General features: G+C 41.7%; 1 protein-coding gene across 2 annotated transcripts in view; it reads left to right on the forward strand.

Annotated features, from left to right (window-relative positions):
- Positions 1–11,473, forward strand: part of LOC121440619 (fibrillin-2-like) — a 197,161-nt gene extending 185,688 nt beyond the window's left edge. Inside the window, exons 61-65 of one of the 2 annotated variants that reach the window (XM_041641392.1) lie at positions 506–634; positions 2,146–2,265; positions 7,428–7,659; positions 8,878–9,052; positions 10,921–11,473. In XM_041641392.1, coding sequence (XP_041497326.1) covers positions 506–634; positions 2,146–2,265; positions 7,428–7,659; positions 8,878–9,052; positions 10,921–11,295 — 1,031 coding nt within the window. In that variant the 3' untranslated portion in view covers positions 11,296–11,473. The remainder of the gene's footprint in view (positions 1–505; positions 635–2,145; positions 2,266–7,427; positions 7,660–8,877; positions 9,053–10,920) is intronic. The other variant, XM_041641393.1, reaches the window with a different exon arrangement.
- Positions 11,474–26,937: the final 15,464 nt, after the last annotated feature.

Below are 26,937 nucleotides of genomic sequence, written 5' to 3' on the forward strand. Positions count from 1 at the left end.
AAGAAGTTGTAGGGAACGTGAATGCATCTGTGCTGTGGGCACACTGTGCGGCGCTTCCATGTAATGTCCTGAGCTGTGGCGTCAGATGCAGAAGCCCTCAACACACTTTTGTGTTGGAGGCAGTGCTTCAATTTCATATCCCGTACTGCTGTGATGCTCAGATAAAATATGATAAAAGGCTAATATTAATATAAAAATAATATAAAAATACTGGGTTTTTTTCAGTTTTATTTTAGAAGGCACATGTTAAGAGATTCTTAGTCTATGTTATCCAAAGTGGTGCCTCTAATAACTCTAAAATACATTCTGGTTTCAAGTCCCTGAGAAATGTACTTTTTATGCTACTCTTGCTAATAAATTCAGACTTAACGTTGTCTAAAACGCTTTCTCCACATAATGGAAACTTGAGCTTGTATCCATCTGCTCATTCCATGCAGAGAGATTTAGTTCACATACTACATACCAGAATGTTTGACTCTTTCCATCCATCTTGTTGCTTTGCTAGACAATAATGAATGTGGGTCTCAGCCTTCACTTTGTGGAGCAAAAGGAATCTGTCAAAATACCCCTGGGAGCTTCAGCTGCGAATGCCAAAGAGGGTTCTCTCTTGATGCCTCTGGGCTCAACTGTGAAGGTAAGTTCATGTGCACACGAATCCTTAACATCTGGACTTCAGAAACGGCTTAGTACATAAAGCATGTGCCATGCCAGCCTGAAGACCCAGAGTTCAGTTCACCAGAACCCAAGTAAATGCGTCATGGTGCCTCTTCTGTAATCCAGGGCTCTAGAGGCAAGAATGGACTCTGTGGAGTAAGGTGGAGAGCTAGACGACAGGAATCCACACGCTCGGACTTCAGCAAAAGACCCCGCCTCAATTTCCGTGGGGGAGCACAGTAGAGGAACACACACAAACACACACACACACATGCATGCACATCACATACAAAAACACACACACTTCCTTTTGTACACGGAAGCCCTTGCCCCATGCTCTTTACTCACGAGAGCCTACGGTGCCTCACATGAAATAAATGTTTTGTTTTGTTTTGTTTTTTCCAAAATCAAAAAGAACACTGACTGGGAGATAAGTAAGACTCATGGGTTTTGAGTGTTTCCTTGGCAGATGCTCAGGTACGGGAAGATGATTATGTTAATGTTGAGGGCCTCCTCACATCTATATCTTTAGAATGTATTGCAATTTATAGAATTGAGTTAGTTATCCTTTTCAAAGTTATTCCAAGGAATATATGGTTTTCAACTCTAGAAACAATCAATTTTTTTAAATGTTCTTTGTAAGAATTATAGGACTTTTGTATTATTTTTCAGTCAATTTTTTTGCTTTAGAAAATTTTAATTTTGTATTTGAAGTCAACAGACATTGAAAGCATTCTGAACCTACAGCTGCTTGCCATGTGTGAACTCAGCTCACAACCATCCACATAAGATACCGTTTATTAATTATCCATGTAAATTTGTTACACACACATCAGACATGCCAATTTTACTTCACTCTTTTGGGGTAGATTTCAAAGCCTTAGTTGTCATTCCAAGATTGTATGCATATATTAACAAAGAAATTATTCCATATGTATCATACCACATCTTGCCTAAAAATAACAACATATTCAAAGACTTAAAAAGGCTTTGCATCTAATTCGTCTTGACCAACAAAAAAAAAAAATCTGCATGCAAAGCCATTATACCTTGTAGATATCTCCATGGCTTTTGTGTCTTCCCCACAATGAGGATTACATGTGAGACATTTTGAATCAACTAGAATCTATAATGTACATATATGTGTGTGTGTATTATTATGTGTATACATATATATATAATTTACCAAATAAATCATACCATATGGAGCTAATCAATTCAAAATCCTCCATATTTGTGGTTACTAGGGTTGATTTGCAGAAATTAAGCTGTTGTTCAGAGCGCTGCTGTGCCAGGGTCTGGTGGACAGCACAAAGAATGAGGTGGTTTCTTATCATAACCATTCTTTGCACCACCACGGACTAACGATGCTGTGGCAGGAAGGCCCAGCCTCTCTGCATGCCATGCCTTGTTTGTGTGTCCCCTGAAAGGCTGTGTTTGGAACGCACTGAACAAGGGACCGTAAAGATCGTCCTTGGGTTGTTTTTGCAGATGTCGACGAATGTGACGGGAACCACAGGTGCCAACATGGCTGCCAGAACATCCTGGGTGGCTATCGGTGCGGCTGCCCACAGGGGTACATTCAACACTACCAGTGGAATCAGTGTGTTGGTGAGCGTTCCCGGGCACTTACTTTTCTCACTTTAGTGTTAGTGGTAGAGCACTTGCCTAGCACAAATCCAGCCCAGGGTTCCATGCCACCCCTGCTCACTGTGAGGAAGGTGGATGGGGGAAGTCTGCACAAAAACACTGATGCACACTGGGGTTTTTTTCTACTGGGCCCTGTACTTGTGACATGATCCAGGATAAACCTGTCTCTGAGGTATTTAAAGGCACATCACCTACAGGTGTAATCATTTTCTCTCTTTGGTGTACTGTGAGGTTTCTGAGGATGGCATCAAAAACGTCTTCCTTCGCCCTGCTTTTCTGCTTTTCATCAGTAATTTGTGAGATTTAGGCTGTGGAAGAACTCCTTGCGCCTTACCCTCTTAGAAATCTAAAGGAGCCTTCCCCTCCTTTTTGAGACAAGGCCTCATATAGTTCTGTAGCACGCCTAATAAAAACCCAGAGACAGATATTGGGGTTCAGCCTGAAGGTCAGAAAATCAAAACAGCCAGCCACTGGCTCTTACCTCTACTTCAGTCTGAAACGGTGATCCTGCCTCCAGGAGTCTCAGAATGAGACTGTGTCTGAGAGCTGTCTCCTCCCGTCTTATATTCCTCTCTAGGGTTGGGATTTAAAGCATGCACCAATACTGCCCCATTTCTATGGCAACTAGTGTGGCTACTAGGATTGAAGGTGTGTGTCACCACTACCTGGTCTGTAAGACTGTCCAGTGGGGCTGCTTTACTCTCTTGATCTTCAGGCAAGCTCTATTTATTAAAATCCAAATGAACTATCACTACACAGGCCGGGCTTGTCTATAACTTGCTATGTAGCCTCAGGCTGGCCTGCATCGTCTGCTTCCCAGGGCTGTGGTATATGACAACAGGCATACACCACCATGCCTGGTCAGGAAGTATAAGAACTGAAGCCAGTCCGTCTGTGCTCTCCTGTCTCGCAGCTTTAATACAGTGTCTCAACATAGAAAAGGCGACTAGTCACAGCAAGTGCTGCTGACCACTCCAGACAAAAACGCTTACGAAAGAAAACACACAGGCATTTCATTCTATTCTTCACACTGGTCCTAATCATGGAAACCACTGGTCAAAAACTCACTTAGCATATGCCCGATTTCTTGGTTCCCTTCGAACATACTCCATAGCTGCACTGTCCAGCACATCTTGAGAGTAGAAGCTTGCCTTACCAATCAGAAGGGAAATGAAGCTTCTACCCACCCCCACATACACACCGCAGAGAATGGCAGGATGCCTTCTTGTCTATGAAGTGATTTAAGCTACTACACACATCACATCATTCAAATGTAGTGTAACGATTGACCAAACGAACTGACTCGGTTTGGTCTTTTATGTTCTTCTCAAAAGAATTTCCTAATGACAGCTCAATGAGCTGAGAAGAAAGCACACAGGGTCTGTGAAGTTCTTATCTCGACTGTGGCCTCCTGCCAGGCCAGGGGCTTTACCGCACCAGCAATGCATCTCTGTGGGAGGAAAGGGAGAGGCAGCCGTGATCTAGAGCAAGGGAGGATGACTCTATGTGGGCAAGTGTCACAAATGAAAACCATTACGTTATACACTAACTTTAAAATTAATTAAAAAAATTAAAGACCTGCAGCTGGGGAAATAAAAGGGGTAAAACTTAAGTTTTTCGATGATTACCAAAGCAATGAATGAAGTTGCCAATCAAAATTTTTTCATAAATATAATACACTTCCTTTTTTCCTTCAAAGAAAATTTGTGTGTGTGTGTGTGTGTGTGTGAGAGAGAGAGAGAGAGAGAGAGAGAGAGAGAGAGAGAGAGAGAGAGAGAGAAATGAGAGAGAGATAAGAGAAAAGATCTAGGGTGCCAGGCCTGGGCTCTCAGATTGTAAAAACAGCAAACTAGAGAGAGAGAATGTCGTAGAATTGCCTAGGACCTGATACATTCATTCATATACTGAGGCCAAGTGCTGGCAAGCTCTTTACCATACAGACAATAGTGGTTTTGACTAGTAGAGATGGTGTAGAATTTTATTAGATTACCATGTTTCTAAACTCCCAAGGCCATCATTTTAATAAGGACCGTAGGCTTCTGGGTTAGCTCTGCAAAACGTAAGACGAAAGGATGGTTCTCTATAAGTTATCTCACACGGAATTCTTGGGTTTAAGGGGAACTTAAATAGAAATGATAGCACGTACAAGTCATGGATTCAAGTTTTTACACTTCTGAAATGACCTATAAACATCCAGTCCAAAACTTTCTACACAGGCTTCTAGTAACTGTGGAGTTTCTATTTGAAATTGCCTGAGTGGTATTTGAAAGGATTAGGTACCATTTCCATTGCCTTTTCATGAATACCTTGAGTTAAGTGCTCTAGCCTAGGCTGCCCGAGTCCTGATCCAGACCCGTGTGCCTTCTGAGGAGAGAAACACCTTGAGCAGGGCAGCAGCGCCCGCCAAGGATGAGGTGTGGGAGCGTGTGCCCTCAGTCCCAGCACCCACAGACTAAAGCAGGAGAATCCAAGGCCAGCGAGACCCAGAAAGGGGATCAAAAGTACATAAGCAGGTCTTCCCAATTGCCAGGGTTGGTTAGGAGCTTTTCTTTCCTAAAATGGTTATCTCTAAACAGCCACTCCCTTGGTAGACAAGCAGAGACTGATTTCCAAGGTTCTGGGTCCTCCCAGGGATTCAGCTGGCCTCTGATAAAGCCGGCACTCTTCTTGCCTTTAAACCATGGAACAGTTGGAACGTTAGCTCAGATACTTGGCAGAAACAGAGAGAAATTGCCCCAGCCAGGAAGCTAACAAAAGCAACAAGTTCGCATAAGTAAAAGAACCATAACAAAGTTGAGATTTTCTGTGACTGCTGGTATCAGTGCCCTGTGATTGGTAGGAGGCTCTGAAGAGGACTTTCAAGGAGTTTTCCCAGAGGCCTCTAGTGCACAGCCGAAGCTGTCAGTCAGGGCAGCAAACTCTTGTCAAGCGGAGACTCGTAAGTTTATGGTACTATTCACGTTGCCACCAATTCAAGGAAAGGAAAAGTTCTCTTGAAAGTGTCCATTTTGGAAAAGCCTTTCCCAAACTCCCACTTTAGAAAGTTTACCACTTTTAGTCAGTTTCCTGTAAGTTAGCCCAGGGAATCAAGAGAACGTTTAGAACATAGACTGTCCAGATGTGGGTAGCATTCTCAACCCCTGACACGTATTGTGATTGTTCAGAATTGAAAATGCATGACTCTTACAAACCCTTGCCCGTGAAGAAAATGCTTCAGTATGCAAATTTTTTTGCTGTTTACTGCTGATCGCTTTCAGTTCCTTCTATAGTGTAAACTTCTCAAAAATAATCCCAACATAGCCTAGCAAGGCATTTTAATTGACAGCATATCTCAAACAAGGCCATACTTTACTAAACACATACAATGTTATCATGCTATATATTTATAGCATATACATATGAGATCTTTCAATGCTTCCAGAGACATTATCCTGTTCTAAAATGTTCTTGTAAGCGTAATATTCAAATTCAATTGGCTTTCTTGGTAATTTTTCATCCTAACCCAATGCCTGAATGAAGTCATAGTGGGAACATGGCATTAAGTTATAATCTAATTTAGATGCCATGTTAGAAGAGAAATATGGCATGTTCATGTGAGAACTAAGTATCAAGGGGGATGAAGCTTTGGGGCAGAATCCCAAGTCTCTCAAATATAGAAATAAAACACTGGTCACATTCAGGTCCCACGAAGCCAAGTTACTGAGAATTTATGTATTTTCTCTGCGTGTAATAAAGGCTGGGGATTTCATACATTAGGTAATCTGAGCATATTTTATATTCGATGACTCATAGTTCAACGCTTAAGTTGTCTCATTTAATTCTAAAACTATGCTCATTTCATTAAAGTGCACCTACTACCTGCCCTTTGGGTAGCCTCTATCCTGTGCTTAATGAAGTTCAATTTCCTGTCTAGCAGCCTCTGCTGAGTCCCATCTCCGTCTAGGAGATCTCATGAGCCACTGCAGGTCCCCGCCCCCACACCCTGTAATCGTTGTGTTCCCTGGATATGTATACTCACAGATGGGCCTGCTTCCCCACCTCGGCTGAAATATGTCCACAGACACTCTACACTCCATGTTCAGTCACAAGAATGGAAAGAATTCCATGCACCAGATGTGATTTGTGCCCAGGGTGAAATCTGGGTTATAATAAAGCTCAAAGGAGCCAAACCCAGGGCTATCTATCAAGCCAACAGTTAAAGGCGAGCTCATAATTTCCAAAGTCAAAAGCACCATGGGGCCTTGAATCGGTGATAACAGCAACTGAAAACAGACCTGTGATGGTGCTCCTGCCAGGCTTCCACGGGCCAAAGCTGAGCATTTAACGGTTAAGAGCTCGGTGTGAGCTAATGGCGGGATGCAACCCTCGCAGAAGGCTCGGTCTGCACCAGGAAGGCTCCGGAGCAGTTAAAACCAGTCTTAGTTCAACAGAGTCAAGCAGGGCCATTTCCAATATTTTCATAAAAGGCTCTGAATTTTCCATAGACTCCCTCTCCCATAACCACAAAGGCGTGGGGACGTGCTGAGGGGCAGTTAACACAAATGTTGATAATAGAATGACACACACCCTTTTATCACATCAGCTGAATGGCTTCAGTGTGTCCCTCCCAGGGACACATGCAGCACCTACCTACCCCAATAGTCTCAGCTGCCAGCCCCCAGGAGAAACCCCATACCCAGCGGCCATTATTCCCGCTTCTTCCCTCCCCCAAGCCCTGGCAATACCAATCTGCTGTCTCTAAAATAATGGCGTTTGAAATAACCCTTTGTTAAAGAGAACCAAAGGATTATTCATTAGGTAAACTGCAAATATCGGTCCCTAAGAGCTACCCACATACTCAGAAACAATACAAATTTTCTAAAATGGAAAAGGGTGGTGTGAGGTTTTGTTTTCTTTTGTTTTGATTTGGGGTTTTTGTTTTTGCCTTTAAAGATGTGTTTTTGAAGTATTTTTTAGTTAACTCTCTGACTGCTTTGAAGTCAGTCAAAACAGTATTTTTTTAAGTTATCTATGCTATAAATTGATAGGTCCGTGGAGACCAACCCCCCCCCCCCCCCCCCCCCGCGTCCTCTTCCTTGTCCAGGCCCCTTCCCCTGTAAACTCTTCTTTCTTTCCTTGGACAGATGAGAACGAGTGCTCCAACCCCGGGGCCTGTGGCTCCGCTTCCTGCTACAACACCCTGGGGAGTTACAAGTGTGCCTGCCCCTCCGGGTTCTCCTTTGACCAGTTCTCCAGCGCCTGCCATGATGTGAACGAGTGCTCCTCCTCCAACAACCCGTGCAGCTATGGCTGCTCCAACACGGAAGGGGGCTACCTCTGCGGCTGCCCGCCTGGCTACTTCAGAGTGGGACAGGGGTAAGGCAGCCTTGCTTCCCGCCCAAGAGACAGAAGTGTTGGGACTTGGGCACCAGAAGTGAGAGTCACTTCTTTTGTAAAGAGCCGAGGACTCGAGTTATCACTGCTTGCTCCTTGTAAGGGCTGCAATTGATTCATTCCTACTCAAGGCCGGACGAAGGCTTATCAGCACGTGTGTTACTGCAAGAGGTCAACGTGGAAATGACTTGTGTTTTTTTGTTTGTTTTTTTTTTTCTGATGCTGAGCCCAGCAATCTCTGAGGAAGGACTTCATCTCTTTCTCTTCTCCTCTGGTTTTATGTAGTCCAGGAAGGGAACAGTCCTTCTCTACAAGGCTGGCTCCCCTTGGGCAACTGACTTCAAATCTTCCCACTCGTTACTGAGTGCTAGCTCCACACACCCTTCTACCCAGGGGGTAGGGGTGTTCTTCAGTGATGCAGAAGATGGTAATCTAGAGATAGGGACCATCTCCTTTGAAAGAGATCATAGACAAGGCAGCACTAAGGGACATGGACCAACCTTCCCCCAACTGCTATACCATCACATGTAACAGAAAAAGTCTGGGCCTAGCACAGGTCCCTTCAGAGCCAACACATTGCCCCTCCTTGCTAACTAAAATAGGAATTCAGAAATGCCAGCTTCTAAAGCAGGGATCTCTGTCCTGGGCAATAAGAACCAGCTTCAGGCTTGCGAAGCAGCAGTTTTCTCTTACCGTTGTCTTTGGACGTCCAGTGCTGCTTTTCGGTCCTTAAGTAAATCTACCTTTCCGTGCTTGGGTCTAGTTCGGATTTCAAGCTGAGGCAGCGCAGGGCTCGTCCTCAGAATTTTGTTGTTTCAAACCAAGGGGAATTCTCACTCTCTGTGTGGTAAAGAACAGAACCACGAAGATGGGGTTTTGTGATTAAGAGTCTAGGGCAATGGTTCTCAACCTTCCTAATGCTGTGAGCCTTTAATACAGTTCCTCGTGTTGTGGTGACCCCACCCCCAACCATAACATTATTTTCATTGCTACTTCATGATTGTAATTTTGCTACTGTTATGAATTATAATGTAAACATATGTGTTTTCTGAGGGTCCCAGGCGAACCCTATGAAAGGACCATTTGACATTCCCTCAAGAGGTTGAGAAACAGTGGTTCCGTGCTTGCTCCATGGCTTCCATGTTTATGGACTTGTTGAGCTGACAATAATGTCTAATCGTGTTTCTTCCTCACGAACAGCCACTGTGTCTCGGGGATGGGCTTCAACAAAGGACAGTACCTCTCTTCGGACACGGAGGTGGATGAGGAAAATGCCCTGTCCCCGGAAGCATGCTATGAGTGCAAAATCAATGGCTACCCCAAGAAAGACGGCAGGCAGAAGAGGAGCGTGCAGGAGCCTGAGCCAGCCTCAGCTGTGAGTAGACCCGGGGTAGAAACCCTGCTTTGCTAAAATAAGAAAGGTTTCCCACATCATCTTGTCTCAGTGCCATTTATAGGCTCTCAGCTTCAGCACAGTTCAGTCTATCTGCATAGTTAATGGGTCCATTGGCAGATCCAGTGTGGTAAAGATAAGAAAATTAAAATTAGTTGGGATGATGTGTAAAACACAAAGCCCTGAGGAAGACAACAATTCAGTTCTAAGTCAATTTGTCTTAATTTGTGCCACAAAGTAGATGCCCGCTTGAGAAATAATTATTTGGAAATAATTCATAAGTGAAATGATTCTGAATTTTCCCGGTTATATACAAGACACTGTCGATTTTAACTTTCCAGTGGGTCCCCCAGCCCGGTCACCTGCTCTGTGCTTATAGGTCTTACCCATCATAAAATTTTGTTTTCAAATAATTTTCTTTTGTTAAGAACTAGAGGTCTAACTTCCCAGCCTCCAGTAAGTAAGGTTGGACCAAGGCTGCGTAGGTTTGGATCTGTTCCTCAGCCCTTGTGTCTTATAGGACACATGCTACTAACTCTCAGAGATTAATAACCCACATATAAGGATACTGGTGATTTCCCTGAGGCCCAAGACAGTATGATTTCACAAGTCACCTCTCTTTCCAATTAATATTGCTGAGAATTTCTCCTGCCGAAAACAAAACAAAAACAGCCAAAAAAGAAACTACAGTCATCAAGTAACTGGCTGTGTCAGTTGCCAGCTTGTCTCAGTTTTCTCGGTCCCCGAAATTTTTCTTATCTATAGGACTATGCTAATTTAGCCCCAAAATCTCTGATAGTGTTTTAAAATAACAAGTTAATATTACATTTACTTTTAAGTAGACTGAAGTATTCAAGGATGTGTAATCATGACAAATCATTCATCAAGATATAAAGCCTTCCCCTTGTGGTACATGAAACATAATTCTGTCTAAATAATGATGGGTTTCTCTTAGCTATCATAGCCACAGCCTCACCCGAGCACAAACCCACATCAAAGCATTATGGCTTTTTTGGCGTGTGTAACTAAAGCGCAGTCCTACCTCACACCCCAACTGACACATTCGGATCCTGTTATCTGGGCCCTAAGCGCTGGCTTTCACCCATCTTGGCTCAGACTCGGTGTGTTCTGAGACCCTTTGCAAACTCAGAGCCCAGCCTTGAGCGTGATGGTTTCTGTGGGTACAAGACCTACTGTTGAATAGTCTTCTCATTTTGACCCCAGAAAAGATAAAATTAGACTCAACTTCTTAACTTGTCCTTTTCTTCTTTAAAATGTGGAACAATTTCACAGATGTACGAAATGTGTAATGATCATATGGACCCCCCCTTTCTGCCTTCCGGCTCCCTGCAGAGAACCTCCGGACACAACCTATTCCCCTCCCCACTTCTTTAGTTAATGTCCCACTGGATATACTTGTATCCAGTATGTGCCCATAGGCGTGCAAGTACATGGCCATCCCCTGAAACATGGGCAAACTACGAGGGGCCATGACACCAGATCAAAATGATTGTCTCTCAGTTTAAAATTACTGAGTGATAAGTACCATATCCTATAAACTCATCAGAAGACCTACCTATGTGGCCTAAGTCCTGTAACTTTAATCATCTTGTTGGGGCCAGGTGAGAGTCAGGAAGATTTGCGGGGGGGGGGGGGGGGGGGGGGGCTTCCTCCACGGGATGAAGCTTTGTCCCACCTCTCTTTACAACAGCCTCTTTGACAGACAGCTAATGGCCAGACAGGGAACAACCTAAACCTGCCACTGTGACTGTCACCCACCAGCCATGGATGGCTTTGGAGTCCACTGTGTGCCCTGTAAAAACTCAAGTGTGTTCGCGCTCTTTCCCCAGGTGGAGCACATCAGCCTAGACAGCGTTGCCATGGACAGCCCAGTCAACATGAAGTTCAACCTCTCTGGCCTTGGCTCCAAGGAGCACATCCTTGAACTGGTGCCCGCCATTGAGCCCCTCAACAACCATATCCGCTACGTCATCTCCCAAGGGAATGACGAAGGCGTCTTCCGAATCCACCAAAGGAATGGGCTCAGCTACCTGCACACGGCCAAGAAGAAGCTCACCCCCGGCACTTACACACTGGAAATCAGCAGCATCCCACTCTATGGGAAGAAGGAGCTTCGGAAGCTGGAGGAACACAACGAGGTTGACTACCTCCTGGGGGTGCTGGGGGAGGCTCTCAGAATGAAGCTGCAGATTGAACTGTATTAGCCCTTGGCAGACTTGGGTCCCAGCTCCGACCCCAGCACCGCCAGCCTTCAGAAGTGTTTGGAATGTCAGTGACTAATTTTAAATAGAGGGAAAGAGAAAAAAAAAAGACTTCTGTTCCTTTCCTCCCTGATTCAGACTTTGGAATGTCGACCCTCACAGGGAGGGATAATTTAGGCTCCAGTATGGCCAAAGATTTGAGTGCAAAGGCAAACATAGTTACTGTATTTTTTATATAACTTCATTTTAAAATATATTGAAAAAAAAGAAACCTAAATATTCAAGAGATCAGCATATGGCACTAAATGCACAAATAATGTGAGCTTTCTTCCTGTTAGCAGTCTGGAACACTTTGGGTATTTTGCTATAGTTGCTAATTAAAAAAATATAGATGTTTATTTATTTTAATGCAGTAATATATGGAGAAATGAACAAACTTATGTAAACAAAAAGGGAAACTCGCTTGGTTTTCTTTAGATTTATAAATTTGAGCTATTTCTTTTAGAGGTGCTTTGAAAAAAAAAAATCCAGTACATTCAAGAGATGTTTCCTTTGGTTTCTCTGCCAGCCCTCCAACTGGTATGCCCCTGACTATTCGTAAGAAAGTCTCACGGAGCTGAACGGGCAGTGTAATCGATGTTTTAAAAGACAGGAATGTCGTTTGATCCTATCCAAAGATGAAAGCCAGAGCAGCTCACGTGACAGTGTTTCACATCACCAGACTCCACCAGGCAACAGTAGAGGAAACTCGACCTCTGTAGCAAAATACCTTGACTGCTTGTGAGACCATGAGCATTGCAGGCCAAACTGTACTGTATTTCCTTCTCCTAACCTCAAGGGACCACATGTGCCGCCCACAACACCTCATTCTTACCAGGGCGCGCTGCACACTTGTGGTCCCCCAGGCAGCTGAAGAACGGCTGTTCCTCGGAAGAGGAACACCTGGCGTTCTGTCGCGTTTGGTGCTGTCGTCAATTAATGGTGCATTTATTAGGTACAAGCTATTTCAGGATTGCCATATGTGCAAACAATCATGCCACGCAGCCAAGGAATATATGTTGATGTTATTTGTTTTCTTAAAACCCATGTGTTTTTTTTTAGAATTTTTCATTAATACTGTAGTTATACACCATATGCCTCATTTTATCATAGCTTATTGTGTATGAAATACCTTTGTAAAATGAACTGATGTTTAGCTTGCTTTAGCCATTTGAAAAGATGCTCCACCAGCAGGTCCCAGTAAGAGCACACATCCATGTTCTCCTCTTCAGAGAACCCATCCCTGGACCGGCGTTGAAACCTCATCCATGAAATGGCCAAAGCGCACACAGACTGCCAATCATCCCTCTCACACCTGTGTCCACCAAAGAGTAGTAACCAGCTATATCCAATGTTTGGGGGCTTTTTTGTTTTGTTTGTTTTTAATAAGTAAAAGAAAAAGAAAAACAATGTAAATTTGTAATCAAGTATTTGTGAGGAAAATCTTATGGATTTTGGTTGTGTTTGTTTTTGTAGGTCTATGTATCAAATATGACATTTGTCTGGCAATAAAGCTTATTTTGGGGTACTTTGATGGCCGAGTTTCCTGAGACTACAATGGCTGGTACATTTGTCGGGAGGCACTGGGGACTTAGCTCACAGGGATATGTACTAAAGAACTGCAAACGCAGTTAGGAGGGTTTGCGTTCAAGTCCCGGGCCTGTAGAGAAAGACAAGGAAAACAGTGGGAGTATTCAGTCCTGCCCGAATTCTAAGCTCCCTGGCACCCAGTTTTGCAGTGACCTCAAAGCATTTCCCTTCCTCTACCAGTAAATCTGTGGAAGCTGCCGTACTAAAGCATCCTGAAGTATCTGTAAAAGAGTGAAGAGCAAAGTCTCTAAATGGAGCCAAATCTTTAAGCAAAGCAAACAGCAGGCATATCTCAATGAAAATGGGACCTGCACCCGAAGGCCATCCAAACCTTATCCCTTTCAGTGCCACACACTCTACTCTGTGAAGTGAGTAGATTTAGCAGGGGATTGAACATGAACCCTCCTTTGATACGTTTCTAAAATGGACAGAGACACACATACACACACCTACACACATACACACACACACACGTTTCCAAGACCTACGAGTTAATTCAATCCGTGGTAGGATTTGCACGCTTAAGTGTTTCGTACAAGGAATAAGAAAACAAGGGAATATTATGACTGATCTTAATTCTGTCCTTTGCCAACCAGAAATTAGCTGTGTGGAGTAAGAAAAGTGCTTGCCTCAGGGCATCCTCTAAAGCCCAACATGCATGCGCAGCTTCATCTGGCGTCTATTAAAACTCCAGCATGAGCTCTGTAATGTCCAATTACCTGGAACCGAATCTGACTCCGGCTCTGAATATCAAGCAACAAGGCTCTTAGTTAACCTTAAACCTGCTCATGAGGACGTTTAAAAACCTACACTGCTGGGAGCTTCATGCAGAAGATAAAAGGCATTAGGCATGCTACATGGTAGAATGTGTTAGAAGAAAGGGATTCCAAAAAGCTTTTCCCAAGCGCGATCCTTACAAGCATCCCTGCCTTCTTTATGGCAGCTGTACGTCATACCATCTTTCGTAGAACTAACCACCCAGGATGTTGTAGGTAGCATTATCTTATTCCCGTTCCCATTTTAATCCGAAATTTACTCAGTGTAATTCTAAAAAAAAAAAAAATAAAACAGAAAAAAAAAACAGAAAAATACAATGTTGACTCAGGAATCTAAACCAAACCAGTGACTATATTCACTAGGGATAATGGTCTTCAGGTGACAGGAATTCTCTCCCCACGTGCTTTGTGACTTAGAGCTCTTGAGACGCTTGTCCTGCTTAGTTCTTTTCCTTATTGCTGCACCTTACACTGTGTGGACCTCAGTCACATCTACACCTGAACTCTGAACTTAATTCAGAGAAGCATATAAGTGACAATTCATTCAAATATCTGTTGGGATTAATGAGTCCTGCCTGCAGCTGCTCTTCCCTGTCTAGAGCCTTGTAATTAGCATTACTACAAGCTGTGCCTAGCCTAGAGGAACAGAAGATGGGATTTTTCACCTGTTGGCCATTGACTGCAATGTATTTAAGCCTCCATGGTGCTATTAAAGAAGGGCTTTTGGTACCAGTGATTGAAGGTCTGTGTGTCAGTCTGTATCTGCATGAGTATTCTCAACCTCCAGCCCCTTACCCGAAGCTCGCGAACTGGGGTCTAGCGCAAAGAGCACAGACCCGGACCTCGCTGCACAGCAAACATCTACTCTTGTTTTATTGTCTCAGGATTGGGAACGGTATCCATCACACTGTCCATTCTCTGAGGCATTATTTGGCTTTAATTATCTTGTTTTGCAGAATAGATCCTTTGTGTTAAAGGTGAGACACACACCTAAACAGTCTAAAACATTAGTCCACTTGATTCTAAAAACTTTGGGGAACAATGGAACGTATGAAATTGAAATGACCGAAACACAGCCATATTTGATATAGAAGATGGCAATTTAGTGTCTTCAACCTAACCATTCAGAAATACACATGCTCTTTTAAGAATATGCTGGAAATATGAAAAGTTCCCTTCTCTTCAGAAGAGAAAACTCCACCGCTTCCCATGCCTCTCGTGACTCATCTGGACTCTCACTTTAAGTAGTCCCACGGAGGAGGACATCACTTACTCAACCTCTTTCTCATCTCCTCCAGTGCCGTGGAAAGAGACTGATGTACTCACCCTTGGGACCTTGATTGGCTAATTGGAAACTATTTAAAGACAAGTTTATTGGGGGAGGTGGTGAATAGAGGACCTTTTTTTTTTTTAGAGTAAAAAAAGAAACCTAGGAATTTTTAAAGAGAAATAAAGATAGAAAGATGGAAGTCCACTGCTGCTTCATGGGAGACGAGACATTTGATACTTGAGGGTTGGTTTTGATTTTTTAGCATGCTAATGTTCTCAATATACTCAAATCCATAACTCCTTCATAAGAAGTACATTTTGCTGTCTTTATCTTTGAAAACCCTTTCAGTAGAACCCTAACATACAATGCAAAGCTAACTCTGTAATTCAACCCTTGAGTTGGATTTTAATTACAAGTCTGGTCTTATAATTAAAAACAGCAACATAAACAAATGACGCTCCTTTGAATCGGGCAGAACAATTTAATCCTATCTCCTGGAACAAATCGTATGACATCTCAGACTTAATCGCTTCCCTGACTTGATTTCATTGTGTGGCTCCAAAGGGTCAATGAGGTCAAGGAAAGCTTCCGGTTGGTGGAGGGACCCTGCAGATAGCAGGAACTCCGTCAGGAAAGTCAGCCTTTCTTGATCTTTGCATCCTTGCCATTGCCACCACTAGGGAATAAAGGAGACCACATACTGATCCACAACGTCTTCCTAAACATGTTCCTCTGAGTACTGATACAACCACTAAACTGCAGGATATGTCCAGACACACAACACCCAGATGAACCAGTCTTCCAAGTAGCTCACACCTGTGAGATTTGTAGGTACCCTAATGTTGCTGCCAATGTTTATAATTGCCGTACGGTCCTTTGCTTATTGGGATTGTGGGTGAGAACCCAGAAGTCCAAACCACAAACACAGCCAGAGCCTTCACACTACAGAGTCCCCAAGAAAGTAAGTAAAGAGACTGTGCTCACCAACAGACCCCATTAAAATGATTTATTACCATGAAGAGCTAGAAACTCATGCATATTTACAGGTAAAGTAACTGAGGCCCGGATTTGTAAGAGTTGAGCGCACAGCCAGTTTACACACAAGTGAGACCTGATTGTCTGGCTGAGGTGTGGTACTCTGCATACTTCCATTCCATGGTAAGCCCTATTTGGATCTCTTTTAAGCCCTAAGGATATAGGCCAGTTCCCATGGTTTTGGCTTCTACTGAATCCCAAATGTTTTCCAAGCACGATTTAAACACTGCTTTTGCTTTGTCTACCCCACCCTCTGTGTAACTGCTCCCAGTGTCTCATAAACCAGAGATTTGTGTGTGCTAACATGCCAAGATATTGGCTGCAATAGAGCAGACCCCACCCAAAGCCCTGTACCTTAAAATATATATTAAAATACTGAAGGGTTAAATATTTTATTTAAACCAGACCTTCATATTTTAAAAACATATACACACTTCTTTTTTACTAAGAACGCTCAAGGAAAGTACACTAGTTACTTGTGTTTCTTAATTGTCTTTTCCCCCTTTTCCTGTGAGCCTAAAAATGGTACTAGTAGATTAAGTTGGCCTGCTTTCAAAATAGCCAAGCACCTATAGCTCACATTAGTCGCCCCCATTAAGTCCTCAGGTTAAATGTTAGGATGTAGAGTAGACGTTTTCCAAGGGAAACGGAAAACGTGTTACACAATTTTGAGCAAACTATAACGAACACTAACATGAATAGCCTTCCCCAGACAACCGCTGCTTCATTTACGAATTCCATTAACAACAGTAGACGCTGTGAAAAACGTGTCCCTAACACTGTGTCTACAACAGCAGCATGGTGACCTGGCCTCACTGCCTACATTTCTACCCCAAGGGTTTTTGCCTACCTTTTTCCTGTTACAAACGCCCTGCACTCAGGTAACCTACTCTTTTGTTAAGACAAGGGCAGTGTTTCACACCCTGTCCAGGGCATTTATGAATCTCAGACCTAAGGCAAGTCTGACCCTTGCTGTGGAATAGCACCTAGAATCTCTAACCAGCGGTGAGCACATGTCAGCATCATTCTATTGAACCCACAGACTAAGTCTAGAAATTTCCACTGAAGGAAGGAAATGATGAAGACAAATCAGAATCTGAAGACAGAATTCTATAAATAGTTTGAATCATTGAAGAAGATGCAACTGAAATTAAGATAGAGTTGAAAAAACAGATAACCCAACTAGAAAACTCAAAAGAAAAGCATATAAATAGAGCAAATCAAGCAAGAAGTAGAATATCAATACTTAAAGATAAAAGAGGATCTCGAGAAAAAAATATTAAAACACTGGAAAGGAATATACATGAAATATGGGATACCACAAATAAAATCATGAAGAAAACTTCCCCAAACTATGAAATGACACACTCGTCCAGAGCACCCAATTGTTAAGACCAGAAAAGAATAATCTCCAGAGCATACCATACTTAAAACATCAAGTAGGCAAGACAAAGACAGTGTATTGAAAGACACCAGAGGAAAATCTCAAATCACAAATAAAGAAATACACATAAGAATCAGTGTTGATTTCTCAATGGAATTCTTGAAAGCCAGAAGAGCCCGGAACAAAGCACTGAAAATCCTAAAAGACTGCGCCAGTCAACCTAGACTAATGTACACAGCAAAATTATCTGATATAGCTGGAGAAGAAAGAAAAGCTTTACACAATATAAATAGCCTAAAAATATTTATATTCAACAAGTCAAACCTAAAGAAAATACAGGACGCAGTATTCCAGACTGAAGAAGAAGCGTGAGCCTTGCCAAGAGACTGAGAAGAGACAGGTAGCTATTAGAACTAAAACACGAAGTGTCATTGAGAACACCAGCAACCAAAACAAAGATCAACAACAACCACAATGAACACGTACATTTCAGTAATAACTTTAACTATAAATGACCTCAATCCCCCAATCAAAAGACACAGACTGGCTGAATGGTTCAAGAAACAAAATCCACCAATCTGTTATCTGGAAGAAACATATCTTAGCTTTAGTGATAGGCACTGCCTTCGAAGAAAAAGGAGAGAATCAGTCTCTGTAGAGTAAACCAAAGCCTGTCTTCCTTCTTCTGAAACACATGCTGGAGAATGGTGGAATTTGCTCTGTCCAATAACTGGGGGTCGGCATTATACAAAAGACCAAGACAACTGCAAAGAGAGGAGCCATTCAGTCTCAAAAATTACAATTTATAGACAATTATGGTGAAAACTGCCCAGATAGTAAAAGAAAGATAAATCTTAACACTATACCTTGTGTCTTCCACTTTAATTATGTTTCTGTCCATGCTGACACTCTTTGCTTTCCCTGAATATTGTGTTAATTTGTTCCGTGAGCTGATGGAGAACATACATATGTGAAGCTTTGTGTGAATAATTACATGAGCTTTTTGAAAGAATAAATGTATTTAGCCAATAAGGCCAATTCAAATATTAAGGAGCCAGCTCTTACAAATGCCAGGTCTGTCCGCCGCAACCTGGCAGTTTAATTCTTCTCCTTTGTCTTTCTGGCCTCACTACACATAAATGGTTCTCAGAGTGGGAGAGAAAAATTGCTTCCTGGCGTCTGTTTGAAATCTGCTTTTTATCAGCATTGTGTGTCTGACTTTGTCCTCGTATTTGTTTTACAACAAAAACAAAATAGAGGAAAGATATCAACCATGTCCCCCCAAGTTTATATAAGTCCCCATTTGTTGTTGATAATAAAAGCAGTTCTGTTTTATAACTTTGAGCTCATCCATAGTCTACAAACATCAAGTTCCCTCATTTGCTCCCAGTCTCTTTTGAGTGTAGATGAAGGATGAGTCAAGGTCCTGGATAGTTGTTGTCTGTGGTCTGTCTGTGGGTCCACAGATGCCTCTCATCACCTACTCACCCCTTGACTTCATAGTTGGATCGGTGACAGGCAGTGGGGTCAGTGGTATTTTCTGTGCCCTGCCTTGATTACTAGGCGTGTCACACCTCTGCATCTAACATAAAACCCCAAGTGTGAGACAACCCAAGTCTCCTCCCATTTTTCTACCTGAGACTATTCAGAGAGAGGAAAAAGATGAAATAAGAGGTCAAAATGAAGCTGTAAATTTAAAAGATTATATAAAATAATGTTGGTTTTATCCATTCGACTGTTTATCTATTTTAAAATTTTTGATCTAAACTCAGATTGCAATTCAAGATCTTTTAATTTTGCACACTTATACTGTGCAACTTGACTTTAAGTTTATAATGTGTATCTTTAATTTAGGTGTGCTTTGACCTTTTAAAAGAAACATTTAACACAGATTCTAAAACATGCTACTTCTATGATTACCTAAATTATTTGAAATATGCCCCTTTTTAATTTTAATGACTAGACAGATTTGATTATCAGAGTTTCAAATAAATATGCCAGGTAATGTGTATACTCAACAAAGATCTACCAGTAAAATTTGTAGCGGACCTTCGCTTTGAGCCAGTCTGCCACAGTGGGTGCAACAGACCATCCTTACTTGTTTTGAGGATGGGGAAAGCAAGCTGCATCAGTTTCCTAAGATGCTATAACAAAGCACTGAAAACCAAGTGCCTTAAATAAAAGAAATGAGTTATATGAAAGTTCTGTACTCTAAAATCATGGTGGGTTTAGTCCCATGCCCATTGTGCAACTTGTAATGTACACTTCTCACCCTTGACTGGTTTGCTAGAGCATCTGTTGACTCTCGTGACCAGCATTTCAGTTTCTAACTCCATGGTCATGTGGTAACTTCCTCCCAGTACATCTGACTCTACATGCCCATCTCTTCTCATAAGGACACCAGGCACATTGGATTAAGGAGATTCTGGAGTTCAGTGTGACTTTGTTCTTGTTAGTTTTGAGATCAGGTCTCATGTTGTAACCTTGTCTAAGTACATCACCCAGCCCAGGTTGACCTTGAACTTGGTGATCTGTCTAGTTAGGACAGATCTATTCTATTGCTGTGAATGGACACCATGACTGAGGCAGCTCTTATAAAGGAAAACGTTTCATTGGGACAAGCTTACAGTTCAGAGGTTTAGTCCACTATCATCATGGTGGGTGGCTGTGGCAGCATGCAGGCAGACATAGTGCTGGAGAAGGAACTGAGAGTTCTCCATCTTGATCCACAAGCGGCAGAAGCAACTGTGTGTCACACTAAGCACTTGAGCAAAAGTCACCTCAAAGACCACCCCACCCCCAGTGACACAGTTTCTCCATCAAGGCTACACCTACTCCAACAAAACCACACCTCTTAATAGTGCCACCCCCTATGGGAGCCTATTTTTTTTAAATTTTAAATCACCTTATCTTCCTATCTCAGCCTTCTGGGTGCCAGCATTGCAAGTGTGAGCCATCATTCTAGAGTGGTTTGATTTCACCTGAACTTACCTATTAACTACTTTCATTAAGATATTATTTCTCAATAAGCTCACTTTCATCACCAAAAGCAGCCAAGAAACTTAAAAACCAAAATTTGTGGTACAAGCTGAACCGTTGGAGCAGAAACAAACAGTCTTGAAGATTACAGATTTTGCCACGTGTGTTTGGGCCAGGCTCTTCAAGCCTACATTTTTTTTCACCCATCCCCGTACTCACCCATTTCCTCATCTACCTGGTCATCCATCCCTGCCTCCTGTTCTTTTTTGTGAACATTTAAGAGGCATTTGTTGAAGGATACGCAGCATCTTAGACTATACCATAGCCTCAACAGGAGCACCATGGGAGTGTTAGACATGTTTAAACTGCTGATAGTCACATAGTTAATAAGTTCAGCCAATTACCTGCACCCACCAGAGATCAGAGAACTCCTTCAAGTTGTAACAACAGCAGCTGCTTCCCAGAGCTGCACTGGTCCTTTGAGTGAATTGCAAAGGTCCTGGTCAGGGAGAAAGGGGCTCCCAATCACAGAGCTTCTGTAACATGAGGTGGCCTGAACTTATTATTTTCTGCCCTGCTTTTCCTGTTGATTATTTTCCAAACCTAGTCTTCATCTCTTGGTAACTATAAGCCATATTCTTTCTATGGAGGGTTTTTAATAGAAGATGCATTATAAAAGCAAGCTTTATTATATTATAAAGTTACATTTTTTACATTTATATCACATGGTATAATAGTGGGCACTGTGGTATTCAATTAATACAACTTAGCGCCACCTGATAAGAGAGTCTTAATGATGAATTGTCTAGATCAGGTTGTACAATGGGCATATCTGTGTAGGACTGTGTTGATCGTTAATTTGTGTATGGTGATTCAGCCCATTGTGTGTGGCATCATTCCCTAGGCAGGGATTCCTGAATATAATTAGAGTTAAAAAAGCTAACTAAAAGCAAGCAGGTAAACAAATAGGCCTGAAAGCATTTGTTTCTCTCTGTTGTGGACTGTGGAGGCGATGTGAGTAGCAGTTTGAGCCTCTGCCATGACTCAGGGATAGACTGTAGCCTGGAATTGTAAGACAAATCAACTCGTTCTCGCAAAAGTTTTTTTGTTTGTTTTTTGTAGGATATTTTGTCACAGCGACATAAATGAAACTAGCCTTGGCACAGATACTGACTGACAAGAATTTTTTATTTTCAATGTTTAGATTTTTCATAACAAAATATTGATGGACTACACCTATGAACTCAATTTTGCACATTAATACATAGTTTCAACCTTAGTTGATTTCCCATCATTCTTTTTCTATTCCATCACTCACAGAGTGAAGACAGTATTTTTTTTTTATCTTAACAGCTTCATAGCATATCATCACAGCACAGGGCATACACCGTCTGTCAATGTTAGCCTCATGGAGATCTTTAAAGGGGAAAAATGTACCTCCGAAATCATTGTTCTTACCTATAAAAATGAGTTAACTCACCCTGAATCCTCTCATATCTAATTGACATTAAATCCTGAGGAATTGTCTTCACTGTATATGAGATGAAAACACTCATCACCCCTTCCTTAGCCAATAGATAAAGCCACTGCCACTTCTCAGTCAAATTGTGCTCACCATTGTTGTCTCTTGCTGCTTAGTGTTCAGACTTACTAACCCTCAAGTAGTGAGTTCTTCTCATCCCTCCAGGGGCTCTCTGCAACCCAACAGCGGTCTATCTTGTCCACCAAGAAGAAGAATCAAGGTAAGCAGTTCTTTTCCCTGTCTCCAGAGTCCCTTTTAGTGCTCACGGTTTGACCTGTTTTGATCTGATCCAAGTCCTGCCATTTCAATGTGGTGTTCTCAAGGGGAAATCCATTTCCTTCATTTCCTTCTAAATGACAGAGGAAGAACTCTGTGCAGCAGCCACCATAGCAGGAAGAGTCAGCTGAGTCCACAGACAGCTGGTCTTCGGCAAAACCATAGATCTCCTTGAATTTGACTCTGTAGTCAGACATTAGGTGAAATCTGGACATGTGTTAAATCATAACAGATCAATTCCCAACTAGTAAGGACATCAATATTGGTCTATAGGATTTAGATTTATTCTATTAGATCAATTCCCAACTAGTAAGGACATCAATATTGGTTATAAGATTTAGATTTATTCCAATTTCTAGCTACTTGGAAGAAGAAGCAAACCCCTAATCAAGGTAGAGTTTCTTCTCAAATCTTCTTACTTGGGAATTTCTGTTTCTCTCCAATGGTCAGTCTTGAGGCCATGAATTCTCAGAAAGGAAACTGGAATTGAGAACAACAAAAGCATTTAAGGCAACTGCTACGGTCTGACACTCTTAATGTGCTGGGAGTTCTGCTTTCACTGAATGAGAGTGGAAAATATCTCTGGGGGAGAGGCCTAGTTAGGCTCCTTGAAATATCTCCTAACTTTGAATTTGCACAACACTCTGAAACCCTAAAGCAATTCCAATAACTCAATAGCAAATCCTTTAAGCCAAGGCATTTCAGATATCAAGGTAAAAATTTCCAATGTAAATTATAATATAGTGCAAAAAGTAACAACATTTAAGATAGTTTTTTTTTAAGCCAGGCATTGGTGGCACATGCCTTTAATACCAACATACTCAAAGGCAGAGGCAGATGGATCTCTGTGAGTTCAAGGTCTACAAGTGCTAGTTCTAAGACAGGCTCTAAAGCTACGGAGAAACCCTGTCTCAAATAAACAATAAAAAAGATAGCTTTCTAGTGTTTAGAAGGGATAAGGTAATGCAAAAATAAGTAGAAGAAGACACTGAAACAAAATGCTAGGGTGTGTGTGTGTATGTGTGTGTGTGTGTATGTATGTGCGTGTGTGTATGTGTGAGGCTAATATAAAATTTGCATAATCAGTTTCTGCATACCTTCTCCCAACCATCCCTTGGCATAAGGTGGATTAGGATGATCACAAATTCTTTATAACTCTTTCTATTAAAATAAGCTTAATAGGCTGCCTTGTGGATTTGTCTTGAGCATCAGGAAACAGTGAGTGTGACTTTTTATGATTTCTAAAGGTAGACTTCAATGAGATTTTGCCATTACTGCTTGCTTTCACTTGGATCCCAGTTTCCATGTGATGAACACTAGGCAAAGCCAATAAAGACTTTGACCCAGCCAATAGCCATTGACAGTTGAGCTACCAGATGACATTAACCACATAAGAACAGCAGGAGAGAAAAATCTCTCAAACCAGCCCAGCTCAAAGAGCTAACCCATAAGCAATTAGCCACTCATATTTTTGCTATTTATGACATTCACTTTAGGATTTTATTATTTAACGAGAACTAACTAAATATAGCATTAAGCTTTCAACAACCAACATGAAAAAAGGAAATCTAGTGATTTACACAACTCAGAGGCAATTGCTGGAGAGAGCCCAAGAGGGTGTGTTCTCCAAACTTGTGTTCTCCAAACTAAGCCCTGTGGTCCAGATGAGTAAACTTGCTTACAAATCCTGGTGCCCATTCCATTTCTCATGAGTCTTTGCTATGTCTATGTCTCAAAGACAGAGAAACATTCTGTTGCTTGTTCCTATTATGTTTCTGATGCAAATGAAGTTTTTTGATCTGAATGGAGCCCCTAAAATCATCCAATGCCAAACTCAAGGCGTCATCCTGGCTCTTTCCTTCTCATGCTCTACATTAAATCATATGAACACTGTTTTCATTATCTGTGGGCATAGGACCACATCCTATCCTTCCATTGTCAATGCTGTAGTGAAAGAACACTGTCAGTCAGGTTATGGGAAGAGTCTCCCAGCTGGCCTTTCTGCATCTATTCTTGATGACCACTCCAGTTTCTTCACCGTTTGATAGTCCAAGTGTTCCATTAAAAATGCAATTCTGATCATTTCTCTACTCCTCTTCAAGTTTCTAGCACATTCTCAGGTTACACAGAAGAAAAAAAACTGAGATCCCACAAGACCCTTGACAGCCTGTCCCCACGCCCACCTCTCTGTCCCCTCCTCTGAGAGTCTTCTCACTCTACTGATACTCTTGTTGACATCCTTGCAATTCCTGGAATCTACTGAGAGATTTCAGCTCCTAATACCTGTAGATATCTAATGTCTGTATGCATGTCTCTCTAAGATCATCTTCCCATAGGCAGTCACAAGTCTGTCTCTGTTCAAATACTATTCTATGAGAAGGCTTTTCTCATGACAGATGATTTTAAAGTAACAAGTCCTGACATTTTCTATTCTCTTAATCTTTGCTGGACGTGAACCCATCTGACTTCTTGTCTTTTTTTCATGGATATTCTTGATCAAAAGAGTTTATGACATATCAGATGTAAATTAAACCTCTGGCTGAATGAAGCCTTGAAAAATATTACTTGGGCTGGAGAGATGGCTCAGTAGTTTTGAGTACTGGCTGCTCTTCCAGAGCTCTTATATTCAATTCCCAGCATCCATACTGTGGCTCATAACCATCTAGAACTCCAGTTTTGTGGTATCCAACACCCTATCTTGGCTTTTATAGGCAATAGGCACGCATTGGTTCACAGACACAAATGCAGACAATAGACTCATACATGTAAAAATACAACAAATCTTTCTAGAAATGTTTTTGGAAATTTTTAAGAAAAATGAAAATATTACTCATTTGTGCATTACTTATTTTACTTGGGATAGTGCCAAGCCCATTTTAACCAATCAACTATTTCTTAAAAGGGAAAAAATGATAGCAGTTGACTACTAAGGGGTGGACAAATTGGAGCAGTTGTCAAGGCCAGCTAGGGCCATGCCAGTAACTTGACTGGCATTGAGTTTTGCTATAACATTGGCAATGGAAGGGGTAAGAGAAAATTCAGGAATGGATTTTCCTCCCAGTGCCATCCTCAGTACATCGTATATACTATATACTATTAAGCACGCACTACCTCTTGTTTTCTGCATTTGCTTAGGAACTTACTTCATGCAGGTTATTCAGGATCCACAATGTTCAGAGATCACTAAGTTCCTGAGACCTAGTAAAAAAAAAAGGTATATCCATGATTCTGAAGTTATATAACAGATATGCTGGAAGAAACAAGAGAGATGAGAACAGTAAAGTCCTTAAAAAAAAGAAGTCCTTAAAGGGGACATCTATCTTATCCCCATCACCACCAAGGCTTGGGAAACATCACAGAAGAGGAGGTAGAAGGAATGCAAGAGCTAAAGGATGGGGAGGGTGCATAAAATGCTGTCTTCTAGCTAAGAAATGGTTATTGAAACCATGAACTCACAGCAGCAGTGGTTACATGCACAAGACCGATACAAGGTCAAGCAGCCACATTCCCAGCATTGATGAGGTAGATGATCTTCAGGTACCACCTTTGACAGAGGAGCTACAGGCTAAAGGTTAAGAGCCATTTGTTATTGAAGACATGGCCACTGTTAGCTTCCTATGCTTCAGTGGAGGCTCCCATGCCCATGCTCCAGCACTAACTGGACTTAGTGGGTTATCAAAAAACAAAGAAAAGGGCATGAAGTTGGAATATGTTAGCAGAGGAAAGATGGGAAAGAGTTGTGAAGGAAAAGGGGGAGAATATATGGTCACATTTTATTGTCTATAGGTATGAAGTTATCAAAAACAAAGAAAAATGGAATAGACACAAAAAGGGACCACAGTAGAGGCAGCTTTCGATTCAGAGAGCAGGACACAGGTGCTGTGAAAAGGAGATGAGAAAAATGGGAAGAGACTTTCAGTAGGGAGTGAAGACAATAGTGATGGAGACGAAGGGAGAGGGAAAATAACATTATGGATGTTTAAAACAGCCACAGTATTGGAGAGATCAGGGATACAAGGAACATACCTAAACATAACGAAGGCAATATACAGCAAGCCAACAGCCAACATCAAACTAAATGGAGAGAAACTCAAAGCAGTCGCACTGAAATCAGGAACAAGACAAGGTTGTCCACTCTCTCCATACCTATTTGATATAGTTTCTGAGATCCCAGATAGAGCAATAAGACAACAAAAGGAGATCAAGCGGATACAAATCAGAAGATGAAGTCAAACTTTCACTATTTGCTGATGATATGATAGTATACTTAAGGGACTCCAAAAATTCTACCGGGGAACTTCTACAACTCATTACACCTTCAATAATGTAATAGATACAAGATTAACTAAAAAAAAATCAGTAACCTTCCTTTATACAGATGACAAATAAGCAAAGAAAGTAAGCAGAGAAATACCACTCTTTACAATAGCCACAAATTACATAAAATACCTTGAGGTAATGCTAATCAAACAAGTAAAGGAACTGTATGCCAAGAAATTTAAAACTTTGAAGAAAGAAATTGAAGAAGATACTAGAAAATGAAAATATCCCCCATGCCCTTGGGTAGGCAGAACTAACATAGTAAAAATAGAAATCTACAGATTCTATTTAATGCCCATCAAAATCCCAAAAAAAAATCTTGTTCTCAGAAGAACAATACTTAACTTCTTATGAAAAAACAAAAAACACAAGATGGCCAAAACAATCCTGTACAACAAAAGAACTTCTGGAGGCATCACAATCCTGTACTTCAATCTCTACTATAGAACTACAG

This window comes from Microtus oregoni, unplaced genomic scaffold (genome assembly GCF_018167655.1).
Source record: "Microtus oregoni isolate MIOR12 unplaced genomic scaffold, Mior012 000069F_ref0000032, whole genome shotgun sequence".
In the NCBI taxonomy this organism is placed as follows: domain Eukaryota; kingdom Metazoa; phylum Chordata; class Mammalia; order Rodentia; family Cricetidae; genus Microtus; species Microtus oregoni.